The sequence below is a fragment of the Saccoglossus kowalevskii genome, chromosome 6, assembly GCF_978046115.1.
Source record: "Saccoglossus kowalevskii chromosome 6, keSacKowa6.1, whole genome shotgun sequence".
Classification (NCBI taxonomy): Eukaryota; Metazoa; Hemichordata; class Enteropneusta; family Harrimaniidae; genus Saccoglossus; species Saccoglossus kowalevskii.
In genome coordinates, this window is record NC_140646.1 from 33,130,896 (window position 1) to 33,158,638 (window position 27,743).

General features: G+C 35.0%; 3 protein-coding genes across 5 annotated transcripts in view; 1 reads left to right on the forward strand and 2 right to left on the reverse strand.

The window, feature by feature from the left end:
- The window catches only part of LOC102804835 (uncharacterized), a 74,187-nt gene extending 68,353 nt beyond the window's left edge, over nucleotides 1-5,834 (reverse strand). For both annotated transcript variants that reach the window (XM_085500402.1, XM_085500401.1), the window contains exons 1-3: nucleotides 5,619-5,834; nucleotides 5,414-5,511; nucleotides 1,729-1,785 (exon numbers count right to left, since the gene is read on the reverse strand). In XM_085500402.1, the coding sequence (XP_085356528.1) occupies nucleotides 1,729-1,785; nucleotides 5,414-5,511; nucleotides 5,619-5,652 (189 nt within the window). In that variant the 5' untranslated portion in view covers nucleotides 5,653-5,834. The remainder of the gene's footprint in view (nucleotides 1-1,728; nucleotides 1,786-5,413; nucleotides 5,512-5,618) is intronic.
- Nucleotides 5,835-6,241: 407 nt separating this feature from the next.
- Nucleotides 6,242-18,444, forward strand: LOC100376454 (ubiquinone biosynthesis protein COQ9, mitochondrial-like). Of its 2 annotated transcripts, none has more exons than XM_002730760.4 (7): nucleotides 6,242-6,342; nucleotides 9,430-9,499; nucleotides 11,443-11,727; nucleotides 12,289-12,478; nucleotides 13,369-13,524; nucleotides 13,765-13,818; nucleotides 18,080-18,444. In XM_002730760.4, exons 1-7 carry the CDS (start codon nucleotides 6,288-6,290, stop codon nucleotides 18,116-18,118), a joined length of 849 nt encoding a protein of 282 aa, XP_002730806.1. In that variant the 5' UTR covers nucleotides 6,242-6,287; the 3' UTR covers nucleotides 18,119-18,444. The 2 variants fall into 2 exon arrangements, with proteins under 2 accessions (XP_002730806.1, XP_085356983.1); XM_085500857.1 differs by lacking the exon at nucleotides 6,242-6,342 and adding an exon at nucleotides 6,565-6,645.
- Nucleotides 18,445-21,972: 3,528 nt separating this feature from the next.
- LOC102804266 (uncharacterized) lies at nucleotides 21,973-27,084 on the reverse strand. The gene has a single exon (XM_006811542.2). The coding sequence runs from the start codon at nucleotides 26,917-26,919 to the stop codon at nucleotides 25,522-25,524; it is 1,398 nt and encodes a 465-aa protein (XP_006811605.1). The 5' UTR covers nucleotides 26,920-27,084; the 3' UTR covers nucleotides 21,973-25,521.
- Between the last annotated feature and the right edge of the window lie 659 nt (nucleotides 27,085-27,743).

Below are 27,743 nucleotides of genomic sequence, written 5' to 3' on the forward strand. Positions count from 1 at the left end.
CTGGCGCAACACTTTTGAAAGAAATAGATTCCGGACCATGATCACCGAGGCGGATTTCAGAAGAGAGAGAGACGTCCGGCAAGTGTTTCAAATGAGTTGACTTTTTTTGCGATCCTAATTATCGTTTTATAGAGACCATTTAGTCCCTGTTAAGTAAAAGGTAGCAATAATTTTGACAGTGACACGAAAACAAAGAGTCCGACAAACAGGAAATTACACAGCCCTTACACACTGATAATTGTTTTCATTTTCGAAGGCTAAAAGTTTCTGAATTGTTTGGTGATTGGTGTTGAATGTCGAATTCACACCTCTGTTCTTTTTTTACCTCCATGCTTGCAGCTTGATCTGCGTAATAATTTATGAAATAAGAATCCGGGCTTGGTCAATTCTATTTTGTCCAGCGACAGTGTACAAACGTGCGCCGGTGACGATCACGGTGACCAGCTACACCAGAACGGATATAATTCACATCTAACTCAACCCCATGCAACAAAAAATGATACTATGTGTTCATTATGGTCCATTCCTCCTCGACGAACAAGTACATAAGTGAAAATTTAGTCAAAGACGAGAAATCTGCACAAAAAATTTGCCTTATTTACACGTATCGGCAATGCAAGCTGCCGTTCGACTTCCCCTTCTGACGTCACAAGGGAAATTTCTGTATGCAAATAAGAAGCTAATGAGAAGCCTCGTTTTAAAATACACAAAAATAAAGTTGCCGTAGATTAAGTTTAAAACACATTTTTTCACTTAAAAAAAATAATTCATGCTTAGAAACATAAAAATTAATAATATTTATGTATCAATGGATAATTTATAATGTATACGACTGTTCATTCTACTGGTATGTCAAATGTATGCAGTAGAGAATTCATCGATAAATCAAAGCAATTGAAGAAAATATTATCAGTGTCAACACAAGTGACCTTTGTTTTTGTTACACATTACCTCTGTGAGGCAGGACTCAAAATTAAGTTTGGCCCCAAAATTACAAGCTATCAGTTCTTGTTTTAGGATATGTTTCAGAATGAGGACAAAATTGAGTCTCATCGCAGATTTTGATTTGGGGAAAAACTGACATATGGCTTTGCAAGTCTGAACAGGGCTTGGCCTAATGGCTGACATGATATGCTATTTAATGGATTTTTAAGATGCTTAAAATTTATGTAGCACTATTAGCATGGATCAATTCAATGAGGTCAGAGGTCAAATGAAAAATACAACAAGTACTGTAGCAATTTATAAATCATTTACTAAGATGTGTTGAATATTAGAGCCGGAAATACTCCTCCGGATGACATGTATGTATGAACAACACTGGATCAGATAACTAAACAAACATCTCATAGCTTAATCATTACAATATATTGTTTATAAGTTGTGTTAGACCCTGTTTCCCGGCACAGGCTAAGGGGACAAAAAATATTGTAAAATACTTTATTTTCGCTTGGAATTAATTTTCGCTATTTTCGCTGCAGGAATGGGTTGGGTTGGGTTGTTGTTGTTGTTGTTGTTGTTGTTGTTGTTGTTGTTGTATTGGTTACAAAAGTCTACTGTGTTTGTATTTATTACAAATAGGAAACAAAATCCGAAATCAAATTTATCGTGAGCTGAATCATTAAAATATGACAATAAAAAACACACACTCGTCTTATTATTACTACTAATAGGTCAAATATAGTACATCTTCACTGTAAAAATAATTGATAAGTTATTTATACTCACCTTTACAGATGATTTGGTAGATACAGAAAATATAAAGGCTCGGCATATTGATAACACCTGTTGAATTGAGTAAACGCATATCAGACACACCCATAAAAATCACCATAACAAGGTTTCATACACAATTCCAGTTTCTGTTTCTTATAGTAATTTGATACTCATACAGACATTACAGATTGAATGAAAAAAAAAAGTAGATTTTTTTTTCTGTGACCTTTGTAAAACTATTCAAACTGCCAGTGTAATTCAGCAGGTTATTGTTGATGAAAAACAAACAAACAAACAAACAAAGGTTTAAAAAAACACTTTATTCATTTACAAATTAAACACTAACAAATAACAATGAATTTAGTTTAGCAAATATAATCTACCAGTTACTGTAAAATACTTTTTTTTCGCTGAAGAGATGGAATATTTTTTTTTCCATTCGATTTATCAAAATTCTGTGAAATTAAACTTCATACGAAACACTCAAAATTTCTTTTTAGTGAAAATTAATTTTAGCTAAAATAAAGTATTTTACAGTATTTAGAAAACTTCATCCAACTATACATGTTAGATCAACTCGGAACAGTACCTGTATTTTTTTCATGCAACCTCTGAGAAGTCAAATTCATAGCATAAAAATAATACCTCATATAACTATAAATTGGTCATTTCAATTAAGGTAAAAAAAAATATTTTTTCTGAAATGGGGTGAACGAACTATCAATGGGAGCGGTCCAACTAAGGGAGAAATGCCTGCTATGGTTTTTAACCATGATTAGTTTACGCCTAAAACAACTTGAGACACTAGACACTATGAATATTAGCGTAGAAAAGTGATATTTTTGCAAAACTCTTGGCTCACAAAATCTTGAGATCTAGGGAATAGGTCATATGCAAGATGTTAAAGATACACTCGTAAAATAGTGATGTTATGTTCACATCGTTTACACAAGCCTGTTATATTAATAATAAAGGACGGTGGTCATCGTGCAGCACATGTTCGAATTTCATGTAAATAAACATTGTATTTTACAAATATTGTATAGGTTGGTACGCGTCCCATATTGAACAGGACGGTGTGACGACAGACCCTCTCTTTTAAAAATGACTGCTAGCAAGCTATAAATGGCTTTTCTAAAGACAGTATATTAATATTAAAATCTCTCCAAAATGGCCTAAATTAGAAGAGTGATATTTAGAACGTGTGGGTCTTGATTCAAATAAAATCATCATTCCTAAAACCTGGAAACCAACATCACACTACTGGTGGAACAACATACAGGTCATGGATGAGTTAACACTGGTTACTACTGATAACAAGCAATTCTTGACAAATTGCCAGTTTTATTTTATTTTTGTATAATTGCTTTGGTATTCAAAGCAGTGACCCAGAGTCGAGTAGAAATCAAAGAGAGTTAGCTTAACCCTTCGTTGATCAAGACAATGTAAAAGTATCGGTATATTTGGCTGGCAGAATTAGGCTTTAAAGGATATACATCACAATAGAAAGTTTATGCCTTTATAGACATTGAGATAATGACATCATGAAAACAATCAACAAGGAAGTAGATTAAATCCAAAAAATTGAATCACACTGTACTGACTAAATATGGTAACACTATTTGACACTTTGAGCACGATAATTATTTTTACCCGTTCGAATTGACACATGTGACTACAACTCGCGAGATCATAAGATCGTAATCCATATCACTGTTCATGGATATTAAAGCGAGAGAGTTGTCACCTGCACATGCGACTGATGACCATAGTGTATTGTTGTTCAAAAACAAGCATTTACAAATGAGCCTTTGCATTTTTGCATTGTTATTGTCACTCAATTCCTGCGCATACTCTTGTCCTTGCTAATATGTTGCATTTGCTGTGTTATTAGTGGTTACATAAATGACAAGGAATGACCCAAGCCAAAATAAGTCGACCATTTTCAAGGCAAAATTTTTATAAAATAACAACTTAATCAAGTAGAGAAATTGTATTGGGCACCAAGGCAAACTCCCTGGGCATGGAGCCTTCAATTCCTCTAAAGTTGAAGCCCTGTAACGATCCAGTATAAAATGAATACAACTGTTGGCTTATGTGTACTTCTAATAGAGCAAATAATTTAGTTATATTAGGAACAAGGTTAATGTGACTAGCAATGAAGATGTCAATTATAATAGGCCAGACTTTTATCATCCCTTGTTTCGCGAACCCGCCGAATGAACAGGAGTCGAAAATGAAATACAAATTTATTTCAGCGTAATTTTTCGCGCCCGCCGACTTGTAAGCGCAACAAATGCTAAAAAAATATTATTTTTATCTTCATTTTTTTTACCGCCCGCCGCATAACAAATCCAAGCTGCATTTTCGTGGGAGTATCATGATCAAAGTACCGAAGTCTCGCGCAGATGAGAAACAAGGTTAGACATGGAATAAAATTTTATTTCATTTCTTCTCTCTGATCAATGATCTCACTTACAATTCTTTGAGAATCACACAAATCTAATGGAAAAAATGAATTAATTTTGTTTCCGCCCTCCTCAAAAACATTGCCTTATAAAAACTTGAGTAACAAGGAATAAAAAAAGTCTGGCCTTAATTGTAGAAATAGTTGCATGTTGTCATGGAAACATGTCATATTAAATATTGTAACATCAATTTTAGTTTCACATAAACTTCCTGCTTCTGAACAACGGCATAGACTGATAGGTCATATACGTCTCTACAGAGTCTTCGGTTAGGTAAGTGAAAGTAATATTCAATGAGAGAATTCCATTTGGCATCATGCTCGACCTTCTGAAGGTCACACATCCTGGTACTGTAGGGAGGCACTATTGCCCTGTTATGGTAATGACGTCTAATAATATATACATGTACAACAATTCTTGCTATGTTTAACTGTTTATTATCATTAATGGCAACAGATTTTGATCGTGCTTGGATTTAAAATATTAATCAGCATGCTACTAATACATAGTAAACACAGTGTTAATTATTGATTTTGTTTTATTCTTAAGGTTATGGAGCACAGTTTTTGTGTGAGAACACAACCTATCGCCCATGTGTTAGCATATAGGCAAATGGTCCATACAGCCTAATTTTAGTTCCACAAAATGTAGTTCCAGACATATTATTTCATTAGCTTTTGAGTTTCTAATCAAACAGGTTGTGGTTTTAGTTTTTCTCTATAAAGTCCCATGTATTAACTCCGTAATCCACATACAGTAATATAACGTTTATCTCAAAAATTCAATCCGGAAACCAATCTTTGTTTTCACAGGTGACCTTGTATAGCAATAAGAAATCTATTCACAAAATATAAAATAATTTCAAGACCATTGTGAAACTGTACTGAGCTACCTTAATACGTTTTTTGTTTTTGGACTAAAAACTCTGATTATCCAAATAATTAAATTAGCTAATACCAATACAAGTCAACTTTTAAATTTAACTATGAAAAACAGAGCTATGTATACCAGTATTACTAATATATTGGATATAATTAAATTATATGAATACATTATGGTGATATCGGACAGCAATACAGACAGTCCACTGTATGAGAGTAGTCATAAAAACTACTCCATAACAGTCATCCAGAAATCCTGTGGCCATCACATACACATTAAAAATTATTTATATTAATAATAAAGCTAAATTTTTGACATCTTTTTGTTTGTTTATAAGTGACACTTACCAAAATCCTATCCTCCCATTTCTCGGGCTTAGTTTCTACTCGAACAAGTTTTTTCACACTATTCCTTTCCTTTTCTCCCAGCTCATGCTGTATACTTGCTGGAAATAAAAACACAACGGAAATCATAACAAACATTTTTACTGCAAGCCCGTGATTTGATCGCCTTATAAATATTCATATAAACTTATCTAAAAACATCACTTGCCTATAGTTTCCGGCGGAATTTCGCTGTCAGACATCGTTTGTGAAGATTAAACACCGTTCTCAGGCCGGTGAATTACATGGAACAGAGGTAGGTCCAGAAGTCGACAGCGATTACCGTTGCGATTGGAAGAGGAAATCAAACTTTGATGCGGAAGGCGGAAGTGAAATTATAACTGGGAGTGTCCGCCATGATGGATATTAAGCTTTTGAATCAAGGCCCCTAAGTGACAAATATTTTGTAAGGTAAATAAAAGTGTATTTATTTTGTCTTGTCCGATATTTTCAACCAAGAAGACCTAATTATCTCAAATGCTGTCCGCTTAAAATCATTATTCCATACCTCAACGGAGAACTAATGTCGTTCCAAAAATGTGAATTTTCACAAACTTAAATGCGCTCATAAGAACAAACCATGTTTATGAAGTTTCTTGTGTGCATAGAGCCCCCCTTTTACTGGATAGCATATTTCATGTATAACTATTATTATTCTGTGAACAGTTTTAAATTACTAATATACGCGACCTATGTTGTGTTCTTTTTGTTATCGTGGTCAACACTTGCCTGATGTGTTTCAAATCAAAGCTGTAATTTACCTATCTATAAATAGAATGATCCATTACGAGTAAACATACACGAACAAACATACATCATCAAAACACCACAGCAGAACATGGCATGCAGTGTGACAATTGGAAAACTTTCCCTTTTTCATCTTGCACGAGTCGGTAAGATCAATTATTTTGCTGTCAGTATACGAGGATACATTATTGATCTATCGTCTGAACTGTTACATGAATCCGTTTCTTCAATATCGCTGTTAAGAAAATGTAAACAAAAGGCCTACTCTTAATGACTCTTGATGGCGCTGTAACAAAGAAAGTGTATTATACCATTTTCACTTTAATTGATAAGGGTACATACACCTTAGGATGTAATATAGCATAGGAAATATGTGTAGGAGAGTAGAAATAGTTCCTAAGGGGATGGTTTTTGTGTGAAGGCATTTTACTGGGCAATAATAATTAAAGGTTGGTGGTCACCACGTAGTGCATGTTTGAACTTTGTATTAAAGTAGTGTATCATGCATGCAGTGTATATGTCCGCTTATGAGTTCCATATCATAAAATGATGCACCACAATCACCACCGTCTTTTAAAGTGAAGTTTTTGTGATGATTTTGTATTGATACTATGTGATGCAGGGGATGTTCAGAAAAGTTTTGTTGTGTAAACAGTTTATTGATATATTCAAACGGTAAAACACTCTTTGCGAATATATGCAAGGAGACTAGCAAAACATTTGAATTATTGAAGTTTATTATAATTTAAAGCCGAAATGTTGCAATAGTCACTGGGACTTATCATCTTAAAAATACCAAAATGTTCACTGATTTCACTGTTTTACCTGAAAAAATTTCTTCAATGAAAGTAAATAATTGTACAGTATTAATATTACAGATTTTTCAAATAACTAAAACAAAATAAGCTCCATGTTAATTAATTACCAGTAGTGTCTATCAAAATCTTTTGCCATTCTCTGACCCTCCCCCTACAAACACATGATTTGGCAGGTTTCAATGTATACCACTGCATTGACCTTATGCTCTTATTGTTCAAAGATTATTTTATACTTGATTGATTTAGTTATACATTGTATACATGTGAGTTTTTGTTTGACCTGTGTTCATTTCATGCGAGCAGGAGGATACTGTGTTGTGCTCTTGCTAGAATCACACAGTGACAAACATTCCTACTTTGAAATTTGGTCAAGGTGTCTAATCACCAAATTAAAAATAAATTCCTTTAATGTAATCACTGAAAGCCATTTGCAAGTATTTTAGAGAGACCTCCTAAATTCAATTTCAGGATTCTTTTGCAGATAATTTCCTATGAACTCTCCCAGCAATAGCCATATTGTTTCCTTTCTTTGTTCAAAATCTGAAAGGTGGTTAATTGTTTTCTCCAGTACTCTTAATAATCAATTATAAGTAATCTTCATAACATGTGATCAACTTTTTTATGAGTCATAAGCTTCATTGTGACGAATTCATACAATTATAAAGTACAAATTTTGGTACAAGTACAAGTATGCTTCGTTTGTAGATTGTAGATGGTACTATAGAGTTCTTTATTTTCCCTTGAATTTATTTTCATTATTTTCACTAAAGATATGATCCAGTGGAAACATAATCCAGTGAAAATACCCTTTTTCCTATGTTCTAAATTTAAATTCAACTCTTAAAAAGTCAGGGAAAATAAACACTATATAAAACAGCAAAAATGTCTTTTCAGCAAAAATTCCAGCTGAAATATTTTAATTTAATAATAGTAGTTCAACTAGATATCTGATTTATTTAGAATATAGCGAATCTCCTGAAAACTTTGTGGGTAAATGTAATTGCCATCATCCACAGAAAACCAAACACAAATGTTGTTGAGTTTTTAGAAGGTTTAGATCATTCAATATTTCATAATTTACCAATTAATTCCGAATGTGTCTTCGTTGGTGATTTGAATATTAATTCAAACAGTTTAGACTTTAGTCATGTTAGAGATTTGTATCACACATTCTCATGCTACAGCTTTAAACTAATTATTAATGTACCCACACACATAACAACAAACTCTCATACTGTAATTGACCATTTATTCACGCATACATGTATACCCCGAATATTCAAGTTTTTTCAGTGCTGGGACAATAGAGATGGAAATATCCGATCACTTACCAATCTTTGAAATTTTCCAAGACTTAGAAACAGATTTTTTGGAAACTGATAAAATTGCATTTCGGGAATACTCCAAGCTTAGTATAATCAAATTTAAAAATGCATTGGAAAGTCAGGACTGGTCCAACATGTTTAGTAGTAACGAAGTATATGAAGCATTATCTGGTACTTTCTCATTACAAAACAATTTCCCTCAAAATCCCTGGTTAACTATTAAAGTTAAATAGGGCAATAAAAAAACAAAACATAAATTGCTTCAAAAATGGTTAGATGTAATTAAAATAATTCTACTTTCAGCCTGTAGCCAAAACTTATCATACTAGATTTCAAACCAAGGGAAATTTACTCATTCCAAAGTACCGTAGTAATGCAGGCCAACACTCCATTAAAAATACTGGCCCTAAGCTCTGGAACCAGCTACCACAGAATATATATGACATTACCTCAAGGAAATCATTTAAGTTAAAAATGAAAGAAAAATTAATTCAATAATCGTTATTTATTTTAAATTATTATCACTTGCTTCATTTATATATATATATATACAGTTTTAGGTTATTATAAATCACCCTCTAAGACAATGTCATTCATTTGTTTCTGAGGAATCAGACTAGATTAGCCCACGGCTATTTCTGGTTCTCATTTTACCTATTTGTGATTGATTCTTTTGTTTTGTAAATTACAAATGTACATTTTTTGGTTAAATAACTATTGATTTATTGATTAATTGGTATAGTCACAGAAGTGTCTCGTCACTAGGGGGTGACTTATAGGTAAGCTGTATTTATAGACAGGTACATGTATAAAACAAATCAGTACTAAGTCAACAAGTACCTAGATCTGGTTCGTAAATTATCATACTTACAAACATCACCACGTTGTTAGGCAATAAATGTTATAAAGAAAACTATTGTGCCGTTATATCATAAACCGTGCGAACAGTGATTAAGGAGACATATATAAAGCCATAATTTTTTTATTTGTCGATACTTTTTTAAACTTATGAATGCATGGTTGGAAAATATAATTTATCCTGGGTGAACTGATAATATATATAATGAATGAAAATCTTTTTTTTTTTCAGGTGTCCGAAGTTGTTTGGTATCACAAATCAGATTGATGTGCACGACTACAGAAGGAAGAAATAATTCAAGGTGTTGGTCACATTTGACAGTCATACTGTGCTATGTCATTATAATAATCTTAAAATTATTGACATTATTCTCTTCGCAAAAATGTTTTGTTTGTGCATTATAAACTAGTGAAACCAAGAGCTACATCTTAACCTTTTCTGCACTATTTTCTTGTATATTTCAATATTTCTGGAAATAGCCAACAGACACAATTTGAGTCAATTTTCAGCTTTTCTCAAAACATTTGGCTATTTTGTCCCAATCTTTTGTAATGAAAAGAGGGGACGGTGGTGAAAAGGTTAACTAAGACCCCATAAAGAGATTGTGGTTTCACAATGATGGAAATGAGTCAGTGGTTCTCTGTTGTTCTGCAGTTTTTTAACCTACTATAAAGTACTTCATTTTAGCTGGAATTAATTTTTGACTGTTTTGTATGGCATTTTTTTTTTAAAACATAGAAGAAAAATTACTTTCACTGATTTGTCCCCTCATTGAAAATAGCGAAAAATAAATTCCAAGTGAAAATAAAGTACTTTACAGTACTTGACAAAAAGTGTTACCGTGGAAACACCGAATTTCTGTCATTCAGTTTGATACACTGACATTCTTTCATTGAAATTATGTAATAGACCATTTTCCGTTCACTGCGAGAATCACGCGTTATGCGTGAAATCGAATGTAAAAACAGGACAAACAAAGATCATAGCGTCGTAGTCACGTCAAACATCGCATGGGATTCGACAAACGCAAAAGTATTTCGGGGACATTTCCATGCTTACAGCCGTTCTGAGAATTATTCGGACAGTCAGTTAGCAATATATGTTGGAACTTTGCAAAACAATTGGGTCTTTTCCAATCTAGACTTGATGGTGCCGTTGTATTGACACTCCCACAATTGGAATCATTCCATTATCTTGCAAGATGCGGGTAAAACGCTGTTTTCAAAACGACACGCGCTGGTTACCATATATTAACAGGTTATATGTTGTATATGCATTCAAAGTGTTATTTTAAATTGTTATAACCATCTGAGTCCACCTGACATAGCGTAATTTACAAAACAACTCCCGAGTGTTGAGTAACCCCAGGTATTAATGAACTCGTCGTTGGCGGGAAGGCTCAAAGTAAAGTTTCTTAGCGGGACGCGCTGCAGTTTCGCGCCAAACTAAAAGTTGTTTTTACATTACTGGTGCTGTGAGTACGTCAGGAATACATAGACGGAAAACTCGATTATAATGGTTTGATGGATTTTGTCAAATCAAAAGTGCCTTCCTTGATCCTCAGACTAGTATTACTAGTCTGAGCTTGATCGAATCACTTTTGAAAATGACGGGGTATAACGACCGTTATTATGTCTAGTCCATTTTTGTAACAGGTACAACTGACTAAAATGAGCGAGGGGTTGACATTTTTCGACAGATTTAAGCAACATCCATCTTGTGATTTTCAAAATTACTGAAAATAATTACAATATAATCATAAAAATAAAGAATGGTTGCTGTGAACGCACGCTAGATAATACTTACAATTCACCAAGCTGACAACCCCTATGAAATAGTAATCCCAAACCACGCGCCCGTCACTCAAGTGGCGCCGACAAGTCTAGATTGGGCAAAGACCAAAGTGTTTTGCAAAGTTGCAAGTCATTTTGCTAACTGGCTGTCCGAATAATTCTCAGAACGGCTGTAATAATGTGCTGTCCACATTTGATGATAGGCAATTTCAATTAAGTAAGGGTATTCGGAAGCAATATTCCTCTGCCGAAGATCGGCCGGTCAATGTAAGCTACGAAATAAAGAAATTCTAGTTCAAAATCAAATCGTTCGATTTTTGCGGCAGACGTTCGACGCGCGTCTTTCATGCATCTTGCGAGATCTCGCAATGGTACGGAAAATCCCCTATTTGGCTTCCTGTAAACTGGTTTTTGTTTTTAAAGAAAAATCTGTGTGTTTATTTTCTTTTAGTAATGGAAATTCCACTCATGAAGAGAAAGAGCATATTTACCAGGATCATGAGGAAGAAGAAGTAGAAGAAAGAATATTGAGAGCTGGATTGTCATTTGTACCAGAGTATGGATGGACTAAAAAATCGCTTGCTGAAGCAGCCATATTGGAGGGTTATCCCAGTGTCCTGCATGGAATGTTTCCAAGGGGAGGCGGAGACCTTTTACATTATTTTGTGAGGCATTGTAATAAAGAGTTGGTAGTTAAACTCTGTCGGGAAGCAAAGGAGAGGGAGGAGACATCAGAGTAAGTGGAATTGTGTTTGAAGCATTTGATATGTTAAGTAATATTCACACATAATCTGCTTTGCTGCAAGCCATCCTATATTGACATTAGGCCCTTATTTCTTTTGAATTTGTAGGATGATTATTTTGTTTTTTACCACTGTGTCAGATCATTCAACACACTTTTAGGTTACTGTAAAATACTTTATTTCAGCTGGAATTAATTTTCGCGGAAATCACTACTTTAGCGAAAATAAAGTATTTAAAAGTATTTTTGGGCAGAATTTGAATAGCAATACATGAGGAGAATTGTATTGTAGTGAAGACAAAGAATATCAATGGTTTTGATCCTTATAAATTCATGAATGCTGTAACTCTCAGACTTGCTCTGAACAAGTTCCTCAAAATTTTAAGGGCTTTCATGTAAGTTTTGCTGACAATGCAACTTTAAGTTACTGCCATGTCAAGTTGTCCTCGAATATGGTTTCCATGGCGAAATATACTTTATGTAATATTTAGATAAATAAATAAAAATGAACATGTGTCTTATCGTCTTTGCTCACACATTATTTCTTTAATTTAGAAAGAAAAACACCACTGAAATTCTGCAAGATGCAATAGAAACCAGACTAAGGATGATTACACCATATATTGACACATGGCCTCAGGCAATGGCACTAACAGCACTACCTGAAAACATAACTGAACATTTCAAGAATCTCGGGCTACTCATGGATGATATGTGGTTTTATGCTGGAGACCGCTCCACAACAGTAAGTCATGTGACTATGTATTATTCATCTCCATATAAGGAGATTTCATTCAGAAATTGAGGCTAAAAATTACATCAGTGTTTGATATGGGTTATGTGTAGTGATTCATACGCGATTGGGTAGCAAGTTTATTGACACCAAATTTTAGGGCACACTGCCAAATTAAAATATGATTTATTGTTTTAGAAAACATTGCCTTGGCATTAAAAAAACTCAAATGATTGTTGTTGTACATACCAAAACTTTCAATTCACATGCATATTGGAAAACTGCATTAAAAAAATACCACTTTCTGTGATGCAAAAAAAAACTTTAGTTCACTGTAAATAAGAATCTGATGTTTTAATCATCAAACAGTAAACTGTGGATCCCCTGACTGGATTAATACATACAATTTATGCTAAAAAGTTTGGAGATGATGGAGTTTCCTTGGCAATAATAATAGAATAAGTTGCAAACTCATCAAACTAATTCCCATTTTGAGTGTTTTAAACTTTTGTCTGCTTTTGTGTTGATGAATTGATAAATATTTTATTCTATTTGTAAATTTTTTATAGAAGCGAATATAAACGAAAAATTGTAAATTATTTCCATATATGTCAGTTTGATCACAAATTGACTGAAATAAGATAAATAACGAAGATTTATGAATTGACATGCCTGGACCGATTACATTCAAACTTCACACATACATCATAAATAATATCATACATATGCACATCAATTTGTTTCATGATCTGATTCAAGATTGCCGAATGGCGGTCATTTTTGTGATGAAAAAGCATCAAAATTCAGCAAGTATCAAAATTATTTTTACAGTTTTATCGTCCTTAGGGTCACCTTATTTCATACATTTATTTCACCGATGGTACTTTATCTTTCTTCTTCAGTTTAGTTGGTATACCAAAAGGGCTAGTCTAGCAGTGGTCTATAAATCAGCAGAGCTGAGTCTAGTTCAGGACCAATCTTTTGACTTCGAAGATACATGGGCTTTCTTGGATCGAAGGTTGGAAGACGCTGCAACATTTGGCCATTTTGGAATGATGGTATGTACTTTTAATTGTATAAAGTATTCATATTTTATACTGGCCATATTTCTTCTATTAGCACCACACCTCCAATAGAAATAAGTATACCATATTATTGCATATTTAATAGATCAAATGTGTACATGTACAAAGTATCATACGACAACATGCAGTTCAATGTGTGATATCAATGTAGCATTTAGACATGGCTTTTATTATTGGTTTGTTATTATATACATACGTCTACTTTATTGACAGCTGGGTGAATTTACTCGTAATTTTGGTGTCAACGTTACTGCAGCATTTGAAATCGTAAGTTAGTAAATTAATAATATTCTTTTATTTAACATAGAATTTGATACACAATAGTGAAATATTCCCCATATTATCCATAGCTCAATTTGTGGCCTATCTTTCCCATAGAATTCAGTGCACAATGGTGAAATATTCCCCATATTATCCATGGCTCAATTTGTGGCATATCCTTCACATAGAATTCAGTGCACAATGGTGAAATATTCCCTATATTATCCATAGCTCAATTTTGGGCCTATCCTTCCCATATGATTCAATGCACAATAGTGAAATATTCCCTATATTACCCATAGCTCAATGTTTGGCTTATCCTTCCCATATGATTCAATGCACAATAGTGAAATATTTCCCATATTATTCATACCTCAATTTGTGGCATATCCTTCCTATAGAATCCAATGCACAATGGTGAAATATTCCCCATATTATCCATGGCTCAGTTTGTGGCCGATCCTTCCCATAGAATTCAATGCACAATAGTGAAATATTCCCCATATTATCCATGGCTCAATTTATGGCATATCCTTCCCATAGAATTCAGTGCACAATGGTGAAATATTCCCTATATTACCCATAGCTCAATTTGTGGCCTATCCTTCCCATAGAATTCAATGCACAACAGTGAAATATTTCCCATATTATCCATGGCTCAATTTGTGGCATATCCTTCACATAGAATTCAGTGCACAATGGTGAAATATTCCCTATATTATCCATAGCTCAATTTTGGGCCTATCCTTCCCATATGATTCAATGCACAATAGTGAAATATTCCCTATATTACCCATAGCTCAATTTTTGGCTTATCCTTCCCATATGATTCAATGCACAATAGTGAAATATTTCCCATATTATTCATACCTCAATTTGTGGCATATCATTCCCATAGAATTCAATGCACAATAGTGAAATATTTCCCATATTATCCATGGCTCAATTTGTGGCATATCCTTCACATAGAATTCAGTGCGCAATGGTGAAATTTTCCCTATATTACCCATAGCTCAATTTGTGGCCTATCCTTCCCATAGAATTCAATGCACAACAGTGAAATATTCCCCCATATTATTCATACCTCAATTTGTGGCATATCCTTCTCATAGAATTCAGTGCACAATAGTGAAATATTCCCCATATTATCCATAGCTCAATTTATGGCATATCCTTCCCATAGAATTCAGTGCACAATGGTGAAATATTCCCCATATTATCCATAGCTCAATTTGTGGCCTATCCCTCCCATAGAATTCAGTGCACAATGGTGAAATATTCCCCATATTATCCATAGCTCAATTTATGGCATATCCTTCCCATAGAATTCAATGCGCAATGGTGAAATATTCCCCATCTTATCCATAGCTCAATTTGTGGCCTATCCCTCCCATAGAATTCAGTGCACAATGGTGAAATATTCCCCATATTATCCATAGCTCAATTTATGGCATATCCTTCCCATAGAATTCAATGCACAATGGTGAAATATTCCCCATATTCATATCTCAATTTGTGGCCTATACCTCCCATAGAATTCAGTGCACAATGGTGAAATATTCCCCATATTATCCATAGCTCAATTTATGGCATATCCTTCCCATAGAATTCAATGCACAATGGTGAAATATTCCCCATATTATTCATATCTCAATTTCTGGCATATCCTTCCCATAGAATTCAGTGCACAATGGTGAAATATTCCCCATGTTATCCATAGCTCAATTTGTGGCATTCCGTCCCATAGAATTCAGTGCACAATGGTGAAATATTCCCTATATTACCCATAGCTCAATTTGTGGCCTATCCTTCCCATAGAATTCAATGCACAATAGTGAAATATTCCCCCATATTATTCATACCTCAATTTGTGGCATATCCTTCACATAGAATTCAGTGCACAATGGTGAAATATTCCCTATATTACCCATAGCTCAATTTGTGGCCTATCCTTCCCATAGAATTCAGTGCACAATAGTGAAATATTCCCCCATATTATTCATACCTCAATTTGTGGCATATCCCTCCCATAGAATTCAGTGCACAATGGTGAAATATTCCCTATATTAACCATAGCTAAATTTTTGGCCCATCCTTCCCATATAATTCAATGCACAATAGTGAAATATTCCCCATATTATCCATAGCTCAATTTGTGGCCTATCCCTCCCATAGAATTCAGTGCACAATGGTGAAATATTCCCCATATTATCCATAGCTCAATTTATGGCATATCCTTCCCATAGAATTCAATGCACAATGGTGAAATATTCCCCATATTATTCATATCTCAATTTCTGGCATATCCTTCCCATAGAATTCAGTGCACAATGGTGAAATATTCCCCATATTATTCATATCTCAATTTCTGGCATATCCTTCCCATAGAATTCAGTGCACAATGGTGAAATATTCCCCATGTTATCCATAGCTCAATTTGTGGCATTCCTTCCCATAGAATTCAGTGCACAATGGTGAAATATTCCCTATATTACCCATAGCTCAATTTGTGGCCTATCCTTCCCATATAATTCAATGCACAACAGTGAAATATTCCCCCATATTATTCATACCTCAATTTGTGGCATATCCTTCTCATAGAATTCAGTGCACAATATTGAAATATTCCCATATTATCCATAGCTCAATTTGTGGCCTATCCCTCCCATAGAATTCAGTGCACAATGGTGAAATATTCCCCATATTATCCATAGCTCAATTTATGGCATATCCTTCCCATAGAATTCAATGCGCAATGGTGAAATATTCCCCATATTATCCATAGCTCAATTTGTGGCCTATCCCTCCCATAGAATTCAGTGCACAATGGTGAAATATTCCCCATATTATCCATAGCTCAATTTATGGCATATCCTTCCCATAGAATTCAATGCACAATGGTGAAATATTCCCCATATTCATATCTCAATTTGTGGCATATCCCTCCCATAGAATTCAGTGCACAATGGTGAAATATTCCCCATATTATCCATAGCTCAATTTATGGCATATCCTTCCCATAGAATTCAATGCACAATGGTGAAATATTCCCCATATTATTCATATCTCAATTTCTAGCATATCCTTCCCATAGAATTCAGTGCACAATGGTGAAATATTCCCCATATTATCCATAGCTCAATTTGTGGCATATCCTTCTCATAGAATTCAGTGCACAATGGTGAAATATTCCCTATATTACCCATAGCAAAATTTTTGGCCCATCCTTCCCATATAATTCAATGCACAATAGTGAAATATTCTCCATATTATCCATAGCTCAATTTATGGCATATCCTTCCCATAGAATTCAGTGCACAATGGTGAAATATTCCCCATATTATTCATATCTCAATTTGTGGCATATCCTTCACATAGAATTCAATGCACAATGGTGAAATATTCCCCATATTATTCATATCTCAATTTGTGGCATATCCCTCCCATAGAATTCAGTGCACAATGGTGAAATATTCCCCATGTTATCCATAGCTCAATTTGTGGCATTCTTCCCATAGAATTCAATGCACAATGGTGAAATATTCCCCATATTATTCATATCTCAATTTGTGGCATATCCCTCCCATAGAATTCAGTGCACAATGGTGAAATATTCCCCATGTTATCCATAGCTCAATTTGTGGCATTCTTCCCATAGAATTCAATGCACAATGGTGAAATATTCCCCATATTATTCATATCTCAATTTGTGGCATATCCCTCCCATAGAATTCAGTGCACAATGGTGAAATATTCCCCATGTTATCCATAGCTCAATTTGTGGCATTCTTCCCATAGAATTCAGTGCACAATGGTGAAATATTCCCCATATTATTCATATCTCAATTTGTGGCATATCCTTCACATAGAATTCAGTGCACAATGGTGAAATATTCCCCATATTATTCATATCTCAATTTGTGGCATATCCCTCCCATAGAATTCAGTGCACAATGGTGAAATATTCCCCATGTTATCCATAGCTCAATTTGTGGCATTCTTCCCATAGAATTCAATGCACAATGGTGAAATATTAACCATATTATCCATGGCTCAATTTGTGGCATATCCTTCCCATAGAATTCAATGCACAACAGTGAATTATGCCCATAGAAACCATTGCACAATTGGTGGCATATTTTTCCTGCAGAATCCCAATGCACAATGGTGAAGTATGCCCCCATAGAAACTTAAGTTTAATTGGTAATTTATCCTCCTTACTTGTGAAGTGTTCATGATCTGACGTATATTTTTCTTCTCTCATCAGTCAAGAAATATGGCTGGATTGAACAGCAGAAACAGATGATTTCAGAAAGCTTCTAGACTGACATGTCATAATGACATCAATACTATCAGTTACATCGGCTAAAGCTAGAGGCCTTAAGATAACCACCATTGATTTGTAGTGAGATGACAATCATGCTTCAAATTACAAGTATTTTAGGGCTGTGGTACGTGTACAATGTAGCTACCCATTGAATAAACATACAAGTGCTTATCAGCCATGACTGGAGTATCAGCTTAGGTGAAGTGTATTTAAACACAAGATTTCCATGCTGCGTGTCTCATACCATGCTATTGTAGAGTGTGCAAGGACTGAATAAATAAATATTTTTTTTCTTGTTTGTTCTATCATTATTTTTATTATTTAGAGACAATTGTTTTATTGACACGCTACACTCGTGGTTGCCACGAAAAGGGAATCAGACAAATTCAGCAAGATTGATGATGAAAATTATGATAATAAAGACCGGGACCAACTAGACAATTACACCAGGGTTTTTTCTAAACGGGGCAACAGGGGTGCAGCACCCTGATACTCTTCACTGGTGCCCTCTTACCGAATTGCTGATTGAACTGCAAGTCATAAATATATTTTTTGAGCCGTGCACTTCTGTGCTGCCATACAAAATGAAATCTTTCTCAAATATATTTTTCTTCGTGAAAACTTCCCAGCAACACCAGCTGACAATGTGTCTTGACACCAAAATTTCTCCAAAAATATTTCAATGGCTATAGATACTGTTAAAACAGCGCAGACACCTTCCGATATGGCGTTTCCAGGTCGATCCACCATGTTGTTTCTGTGCTAGCTACTCTCGCTCCGCTCCCTCCACTCCCTCGCCTGTGTGTGCTCCCTCTTGTTCATTTTTTCTAGAAAAACCTCTGTACACAGTAGTTTGTAATTTTCAATCAGGTTCACCACCCGCATTTATTTATCACGCCACTTAGAATGGCATTTTTTTTTTTCACAGTACCTGTAACAATGTTTGTATGGTCATATTAGAAACTCTTAGAATTGAAATTCAACTGCTATGTGTTGAAATTTTGCTATGTATACATCAGATGCAACACATATTTAACAGTGTGATGCATGGATGTGGCATATTCAAACCAACTTTAACTGGTACTGTTGTCAAATATGCACATGCTACCATTCTATCGATATCTTCTGTTCCCTGCTGTTCTCTGTTACCGACATCACATGCACAATTCGATAAATACAGATTTCATTCGAATGCAATAAAAATAAACATTGCTTGAAAGTCATAATTAGTGTTGGTCACATTGGGCCATTTCAGTTTATATCTGCACCCCCCCCCCCCCCCCCCCCTGTTGATGTGGTCAGATTTCCAGCACTGTATGATGGGGAAAATACCCGGAATTCCGACTGTATATGGAGAAACAGAATCTGGAAATCCAGACGAGTATGGAAAAAAATTCCTGGAAATCCAGGCAGTTATGGCTACTAAAATAAAATATGGCCTAGTTTATCTCGCCACATACCGGTTTATGAGGTTAGATTTCCAATAGTATGACTAAAAAAACTTGGAATTCTGACTGTATATGGTAAAAAAATTGAGCCAGTATGAAATAGTTATTACTGAAATTAATCAGGACTAGTTTGGATTTCCATTATCAAATATAAAATTTTGAACTTTGTAAATTAGCATATGATGAGAGTTATATTTGGAAATCCTACTCTGTATGGTGGCACAATGGAACTCATCAACACCATAAGTAGGAACTATAGTTTTGGATTTCCATTACTGTATGGTGAGTGGTGATTTGGAAATAAAACTTTGTATGACTTATACACCCATGGAAATTATACCCTGTATGAAGTAAACACACAAGCTCATCAACAGGGGAGTGCAGATATAAACTGGAATGGCCCATTGAAAAAACTGACCATCCTTGACTATGACCAAGCATCAAAACAGAATAATGACCAAACCACCCCCACCCTCGTGTTGTCTCCCATAACCATGTTGCTGTATCTGATTAGCAAGATCCACTCGCTATGAACTTGACTGAGGTTTCATTGTTATTGTGTTCGAAATTGCACTACTGAAGTGAAGAGTTGCATTTTATACTGCAACTGTCATATCCAAGTCTTTGCAGTTATCTCATCAGAAATTTGCAGTGATTAAGCATATTGTGGTGTTTAAAATATGTCATAACAAGCAGTCTGTCAGCTAATCTGTATAGTTTTCACAAAAAATGACAAAAGTATTCACTAAACTGAGAGAATTGAAGGCATTGTTCACAGAATCTACATATAAAATATCAAAGCAATTGGGGTAGCCTTTTTCAAGAAGTCAAAAGCAGCATTTACCAAATAAAATGATATAAATATTTACTCAGGCTAAAATCAGAAAATTAAAGGCATTGTCAATAAATTAACAAATTTGGGAGAGAACCATCCAAAGTAAATTTGTAGTGAGTATGAAACCCATACAGCCAACAGCTTTTGAGAAGAAGTCAAAACCATGAATAGCCAAGCTCCACTTCGTCAACAGCGGAGCTAAAAATACACAAGCCATGCATGGCACAGTCCCCGTTAGTTATCAAATTTAAGATATATAGTTTTGTTTATAGTAATATGTCAGGAATATGATTTTTTAACATTAAAATGATTGACATTTGTATCTGATCCTCAAACAAGTACTTGTCTATATTGGGAGATATTGCTCTGGAAAAGCATTCAAAATCAGCCATTTTGAATACATGTATATATATAACATGATGTATAACGAACATATAAAATTTAAATATAATAAGTCAAAGCATTTAAGAGATATGGATCTAGAAGCCCAATCATTAAAACAAAATTGCCGCCAGTCAGCCATTTTGAATCCAATCTGAAAAATAAAATGACGAGCATCAGGAACCCGTAATGTCTAATGTATGTACCAAGTTTGAACGAAATCCACCCATAAATGCTTGATATTTTTTAGCACAAAAATGACCACCATTCGGCCATTTTGAATAGGATAGTCAAACCAATATATCTGTTTATCTATGACATGATGTATAATGAATATTTAAAATTTGAAAATATTATCAGTCAAAAAAAGTCGGAGATATGGGTCTAGAAGCCCATTCATTAAAGCAAAATGGCCACCAGACAGCCATTTTGAATCCGATCTGAAAAATAAATGATGTGCATCAAGAACCATGATGTATAATGAATATTTAAAATCTGAACAATATCAGTGAAAGCAAGTCAGAGATATGGCACGAGAACCAAATTCATTAATACAAAATGGCCGCTAGTCGGCCATTTTAAATCTTATTAGCATCAAGGTCCCATAATGTCTAATGTATATACCAAGTTTGAACAAAATCCATCTGTAAACAGCCAAGAAATGCTTGATTTTTTGGATTTTTTAGCACAAAAATGGCCGCCATTCGGCCATCTTGAATCATATCGTAAAACAAAATGATGTGCATCAAGGTCCTATAATGTCTAATGTATATACCAAGTTTGAACAAAATCCATCTGTAAACAGCCAAGAAATGCTTGATTTAGATGATTTTTAGCACAAAAATGGCCACCATCTTGAATGAGATCGTGAAACAAATTGACGTGCATATGTATAATAGCATGTATGATGTATGTGTGAAGTTTGATTGTGATTGGTCCAGGCATTTCTAAGATACAGTTCCGGATGCACGCACAGACGCACCGACACACAGAGGTAAAAACATAAGTCCCCGTTTTCGGACTGCGTCCGAACGGGGACTAATAATGCATCCCGCATTTCTCATCTTTAATTCGGCTATGAACAGGTTCAATTTGCAAAGGTGGTCAAACTCGCACACCTCACATATCATTCTATCTCTAACAGTTGAATAAAAATGGCAGCAAAAGCATAGTGTAGATATATAATTTTAATATAGACATAACATTATTCATTCGGCCACTAACTGTGATGTATGTACAATGCACTTAATAGCTCACATGTTCCCACTAAAGCTATACTTCATACCCTTCCGACATTGACATGTATTTGCAATCCACCACGGTCGCAGTGACACGACAAATTACACGCTAACGGATAGTCCAATTAATTATCTGATTATATTGCCAGCAGAATTCTAAAATTATTACAGAATTAACTTATAGTTTTTGTCCATTTATACAAATTCAAATCAATCCAGCCAGTCAGTCACGGACATGTGGAAAAATAAACAAATCTATGTATAGTATTGCAAGTAGAGCTGGAAAGACGGCATTCTATGTTGATGAAAGAGCAACAAAGACTGCTGAATGGATTTTTCATTTTTGAAATCTCTTGACATTGTATGTAGTAAAATATAAACAAATGTCTCCAGCAAATTCTAGTTATTATTCATTTAAAGAAAAATTAAATAATGTAAACCAAACTAATGTATATAAACAGAAATGAATATTACATAGTTACATAATGGTTTTAAGTTTCTACACTGCATCCTGGATGTCAATGTCACAATTCAGTACATTCATTGATGCCTCCCGAGGGTACCGGTATTCATAATTATGACCAATAAAAGCCTATCTAGCGTCCACTGAACAATGTGGTCAGTTGTCAAAATATTTAAATAATGCTTGTAACAATATACATGGATTGTTACATATATAGTATTATCTCCCCTGTAGATATGGTGTTTAGGTACCAGCCTGTTAAAACAATTATAATATAAGGCACAAACCAATCTGTTTTAACACAAGAAAGTGGTATCACTACATCCCATGTTATGATTTTGGAGGAGCACCTCCCAGGTTAGTTACAGACATGTCGTATAGACCAAATCTACTGCCTCTTTCAATTTTAATATGCACATGACAGTCAAATTCAGTACTTTCCGTGAACAAAGGGAAGAATTATAAAGAGAATTGTATTGAGTTTTATCTTAATGTATCTGCGGCTCGCATGTTCAAATTGTTCTAATGAAATCACCGTCAATATTTTAACGTTAAATTTAAGTACCTACTAAAAATCAAAATATAAATGTAGGTTGGGATGCAATGACATACATTTAAGGTGAAATGCCGAGTCAGTATTTGTTTAATACATGGAGGTGGCAACGCACATCAAAAGATATACAAATAATCAATTATGCTAATTGCAGGAAAACTGAAAGTAATGTGTTCATTACCATATTAATTCTATTACAAGCACATCATGTGAAAGCTAAAGTGTGCTTTTCATGGAAGTGTACTGACCCAATACTGTCGTCAGTCACATGTGCCTTTTTTACGCAGTTGAGACGGACTGTTGTTTAAAGCATCACTTCTCTCAAAGTGATTCATAATGACATAAATGTATTGACTCTATAAGTAGCGCATGTGTATACGTAGTTATATCTATGGTCAAAATAAGTTGTAATGTGGAAATCAAGTATACATTGTCTTCTGTACTTCTAATAGAGCAAATATGGTATAGATATTGAGCCTTCAAATTTGATTACTAGTAAATCTTAATTGAATATTAAGTATATCTGGTGAAAATGGTAATGTGCTATTTTGTGATTTATTTAGAGTCTAACTAAAATCCTAACACCACGAGAGACATACTGATTTCAGTATATACCAGTTTACTTGTTCCTCTCAAAATTGCATACACAAGTATTCTGTAATTAATACAATTTTGTTGAGCAGACAACTATATGACTACATGTAGTACTCCTTGGGGAGGGGGCTTCTCAAACTATTGGATTGCACAATGTTTGACATGACTACTGTTACTACTTTTCGTTGTATTTGCTCTATTAGCAGCCAATGCATTCACGTAAATTATAAGAAATATTACTATGGACAAATTAGGTAGTATTTATATAATTCAGTATACAGCAAATGTTATTTTTGGTTTTTATGCGCTTCTAAAAAAGCAAATACAGTATTTGTTTGTTTTCTTCAAATAAAATCTTACTTTACTAAGTATCTACTGGTCACATTAATTCTAATTAAGATTTGCAGCAAGGATCTTGTACAGATACCAGTGTTTCCGGTATTCAAACTATTTTTCTGAATTTTTTGAGTTGTGATAAAGAGACCTTGAATTTTGTATCCAATTTAGACACTAATTTTTGCAAGTATGTTAATCTGACTGGAAAGAATATCTGTGATAAAAATAAGTGATAATGCTGTATGGAGAGGAATTAAACTGACATAGCTTACAGTAATGCTTCATGTAATCTACAGTAGACTGTAGTCTCTCAAAAACTATTGTGTTTTCTGTACCTCAGATTTTACTTTCTCAGGAGAGTGATCACTCAACCAAAATCAAAACCCAGAAGAGCTAATTTTCACCCTGTCAGTATACCCCTGGAAAGTATAACTCATTTGCATAACAATAGAATATGTTAATTATCTCTACTGCATTTATTGTCAGGCTAAGTGGCTTATCCATAGATGGGGGTGGCGCTTCATAATGCCCTAGAAAGTCCCAGCAAATCCCATCAATTTCGAAGACATTTTAATAACATAGCACCTCTAATCAGTTGCATTACTGTTTTTTAGCTTCCAGGCCAATTTCAAAAGGCAATTTCTGGTATGTATGAGTCACTAGCTATACATGCAAGTATGTTGGATTTTATGCTCTGATAATGATATGGGTGTGGTGATTACATGCGTTGCCAAAACATGTCATGTAAAAATTAGAACCGACTGTTCAGAGTGACTTTAATGTACTTGGAGAATAAAGCTGGTATTTAAAAAAAAAAAGTGTCACACCAAATAACTGGAAATCGCGTCAAGCAATCACTTGCATTGCTGGCATAGAAATATAAGTAAAAATTTAAGCAATAAAGATTGTTTTCAGTTATTGTTTATACTCCCTTTTACTTAAAAAAATGTATGGATTTCTTATAGAGAAATCTGATCTATCAACAAGAACAGAGAGTACTTCCTCCCACATAAAAAATAATAATTTGCAACTTCATGTTAATTTACCGATGTTAAAAATCTACTAAATATACATAGTACTTTTCACTATGTACAATTGTGTACAGGCAAACATGATGATATTTGGAATATTAGCCAAAAGAATCAGATCCACGGGAAACAATATTTATGAATTACTGCAATCTGGGATATCTATTTACAGTCTTAACATATGATATATCAACTATTATTACGCTGCATGTGAGAAAAAAACAAACTCAAGGTAGAGGGGACATTGAATTCACTAACTCCACTAGATCAATATAAATATTGCAGTAAAGGGGGTGTGTGTTTTTTAACTCTTTGGGGGTTTAAGTATAATAAAAAGCAGAATATTAAAAATAAAGAAAAAAAATTCTCAAAAAAGAAATATGATCAATATCTTGTGTAATACAATGTCTGTTTTCTCCCAGGAGTGTGATTATAAGTTGACCACATGTAACCACTATATCATTTACTATGCACATCTCAAACAAACTTGATATTATGCTGACACATCAAAAGTGGTTTTCTTCTAAATACCCCTTTATCCTTCTAGGGAGTGGCAGTCGCTGGATATGATCCCTACGGATAAATTCACGGATAACAAATCTGCATAGGTATTGCAGGGAGGGGACTTTGGTGAAACGGGACACAGGATTAGTCAGACGGACTGGATAAGAGCGTACACCGGGCAAACGTTCTCTGGAATAGCAAAAGACACCCGCTCTAGAGTCGTTCATGGAATGCTCAATCAAATCAACAATTGAGTAGTAACCTTCAGATTCTTGCTGAGGATAGAAGCTAAACAGACCGTTGAAGTGTTCAATTCTGGTGTGCAGCGTTTTCCCATTAGAACGGAAGCTCAAACTCAGCAGATAACGGTCATCAGAACTGTCACGTACAAGAAATGATCCATCAGGCATGTTACTGAGTTTTTCTTCAGCTTCATTGCGAGTCAACGGACCCCAGTACCACGGTCTTTTTGACAATTTGTTCAATTCTCGAGTTAGGCTATTATGTGGTTGATCATTAACTAGATCATATACGGGTGTTGGCATATCTTTCTGTTCGACTTCATAAGTATCATAAGCCTTATCAATGTAAGCCTGACTGTATTTCTGCATAGTTACTGCTTTAAAAGTTTTACCTGATTTGGGGGGTCGTTTTGGTATAGGTGGTCCCTTGCGACTCACAGTGTCCTTTCCAGTACAATTTCTGCATTGATCACCTGCAGTGGTGTCCTTGGGTGTGATATGCACTGGGCTGTAATCAATCACAGGTGCTAGATGTTTAGTTTGAGGAGCATTAGATGGTCTCACAGTATTATGATCAACATTCATATTCTCGTAAAGGTCACTGACATGATCACCGTTAGGAATAGGTTTGTTTTCTTCAATCGGTGACGTCACTTCTCCTTTTGTCCCAGTAACACCCCCGCCGTTCCCTATATCGTTTTTACCCTCGGTGTGCACTTCTACATGCACCTCGAATTTGTCCAAGGCCTCTTCTGAATTAAAGGCACGTAACGGCCCAGTAAATCGTCTATTACGGTCCCGCATACTGCTGTACACGGAGGGTCGTGGACGTGGTGGTCGATTATAATAATCTAAACCACTGCTGCTAATATTGTTTCCTTGTTTGGGCGACGATTGTATTGTTGTTGGAAAAGCGTCTTCTGAAGAAGTTGCCGATCCCCTCCTGCCGCGACTTTTCTTGTGTGTCCGAAATCTTTTTTTAACAGTCTGCATGAAGCTCTCCTTCCCCTTTTCGCCATTCATGGTAGTTTTAGGCCTATCTGGTTCAGCCACTTCTATTGAACTCAGCGATCGCCCAGATTCGTCATTGCTCAAACCAGTCTCGTGGTTCCTTCGATGAAACGTTATTTTTAAGCCTCTTGCCGAAAACTTCTTCATCTTCAATCCGTCACAACAATCAGCTAGCCGCCTCTATCATCCTTCACGAGTACAATGACCTCTTTGTCGGCAAAATAAGCAAGTAAAGTCTAGTTACTTGATACAATTCTACTTCCTGCTAAAATAGTACTGTGTTTAGAACTAAAAATGGTGGCGATCCTGTGAGACTGCGCAGATGGGTCGTTAATACAAATATATGCTAGAGGGCGTACTGTCCGTCGACATCTCGCATTCACATTCCAGGATCAGTTCATTGGATTAAAGTTTGTAGCGTTGTTTCTAGTGACTCCAGAGTAATTCGTGAAGAGAGTAGGAGTCGACATGTTTTTGACTATGCCAGATCCGGTAATTCGATTTTCAGACAACAAGGAAACTATTCACTTACAATCACCGTGACGTGTATTAAAGTTACGTGCTGTACGAATAATGGAAATACTAGTATATTAAAGAATTTATAAAATAAGTGCAAAACGGCGCAAGGCGATTTTTCACGTCAAATCTTGCTAGTTAACATCCGTCAAAACCACAACTAATAATGGGCAAGATAATCCGAGTCGTTGTCCGCGATCACCATGTTAACGCGATCAATTTGCAGGCCGCATAGTTATTTTAAACAGGCTAAGTTATTATTGCATATGACTGGGAAAAAAGTGAGAACTCCTGGCGGAAACCCAGGAAAGCCCAATTGAGTCACTGCAGTTTTAATTAAGTTTTGCCCGTACACCGGTAATCGATGAGCCATGCGATGAACACGTATCTTATTTCGATTAGATGGCGCCACCGATAATACTACGAATCTGATGTCCTTACATTTTGAGTTGTAT

Coding starts and splice junctions, on each gene's coding strand:
- LOC100376454 (XM_002730760.4), top strand. CDS start 6,288: ATGGCATGCAGTGTGACAATTGGAAAACTTTCCCTTTTTCATCTTGCA. Junction 12,479..13,368: donor CTGGAGACCGCTCCACAACA/GTAAGTCATGTG, acceptor TTTCTTCTTCAG/TTTAGTTGGTATACCAAAAG. Junction 13,819..18,079: donor TTACTGCAGCATTTGAAATC/GTAAGTTAGTAA, acceptor TTCTCTCATCAG/TCAAGAAATATGGCTGGATT.
- LOC102804266 (XM_006811542.2), bottom strand. CDS start 26,919: ATGAAGAAGTTTTCGGCAAGAGGCTTAAAAATAACGTTTCATCGAAGG.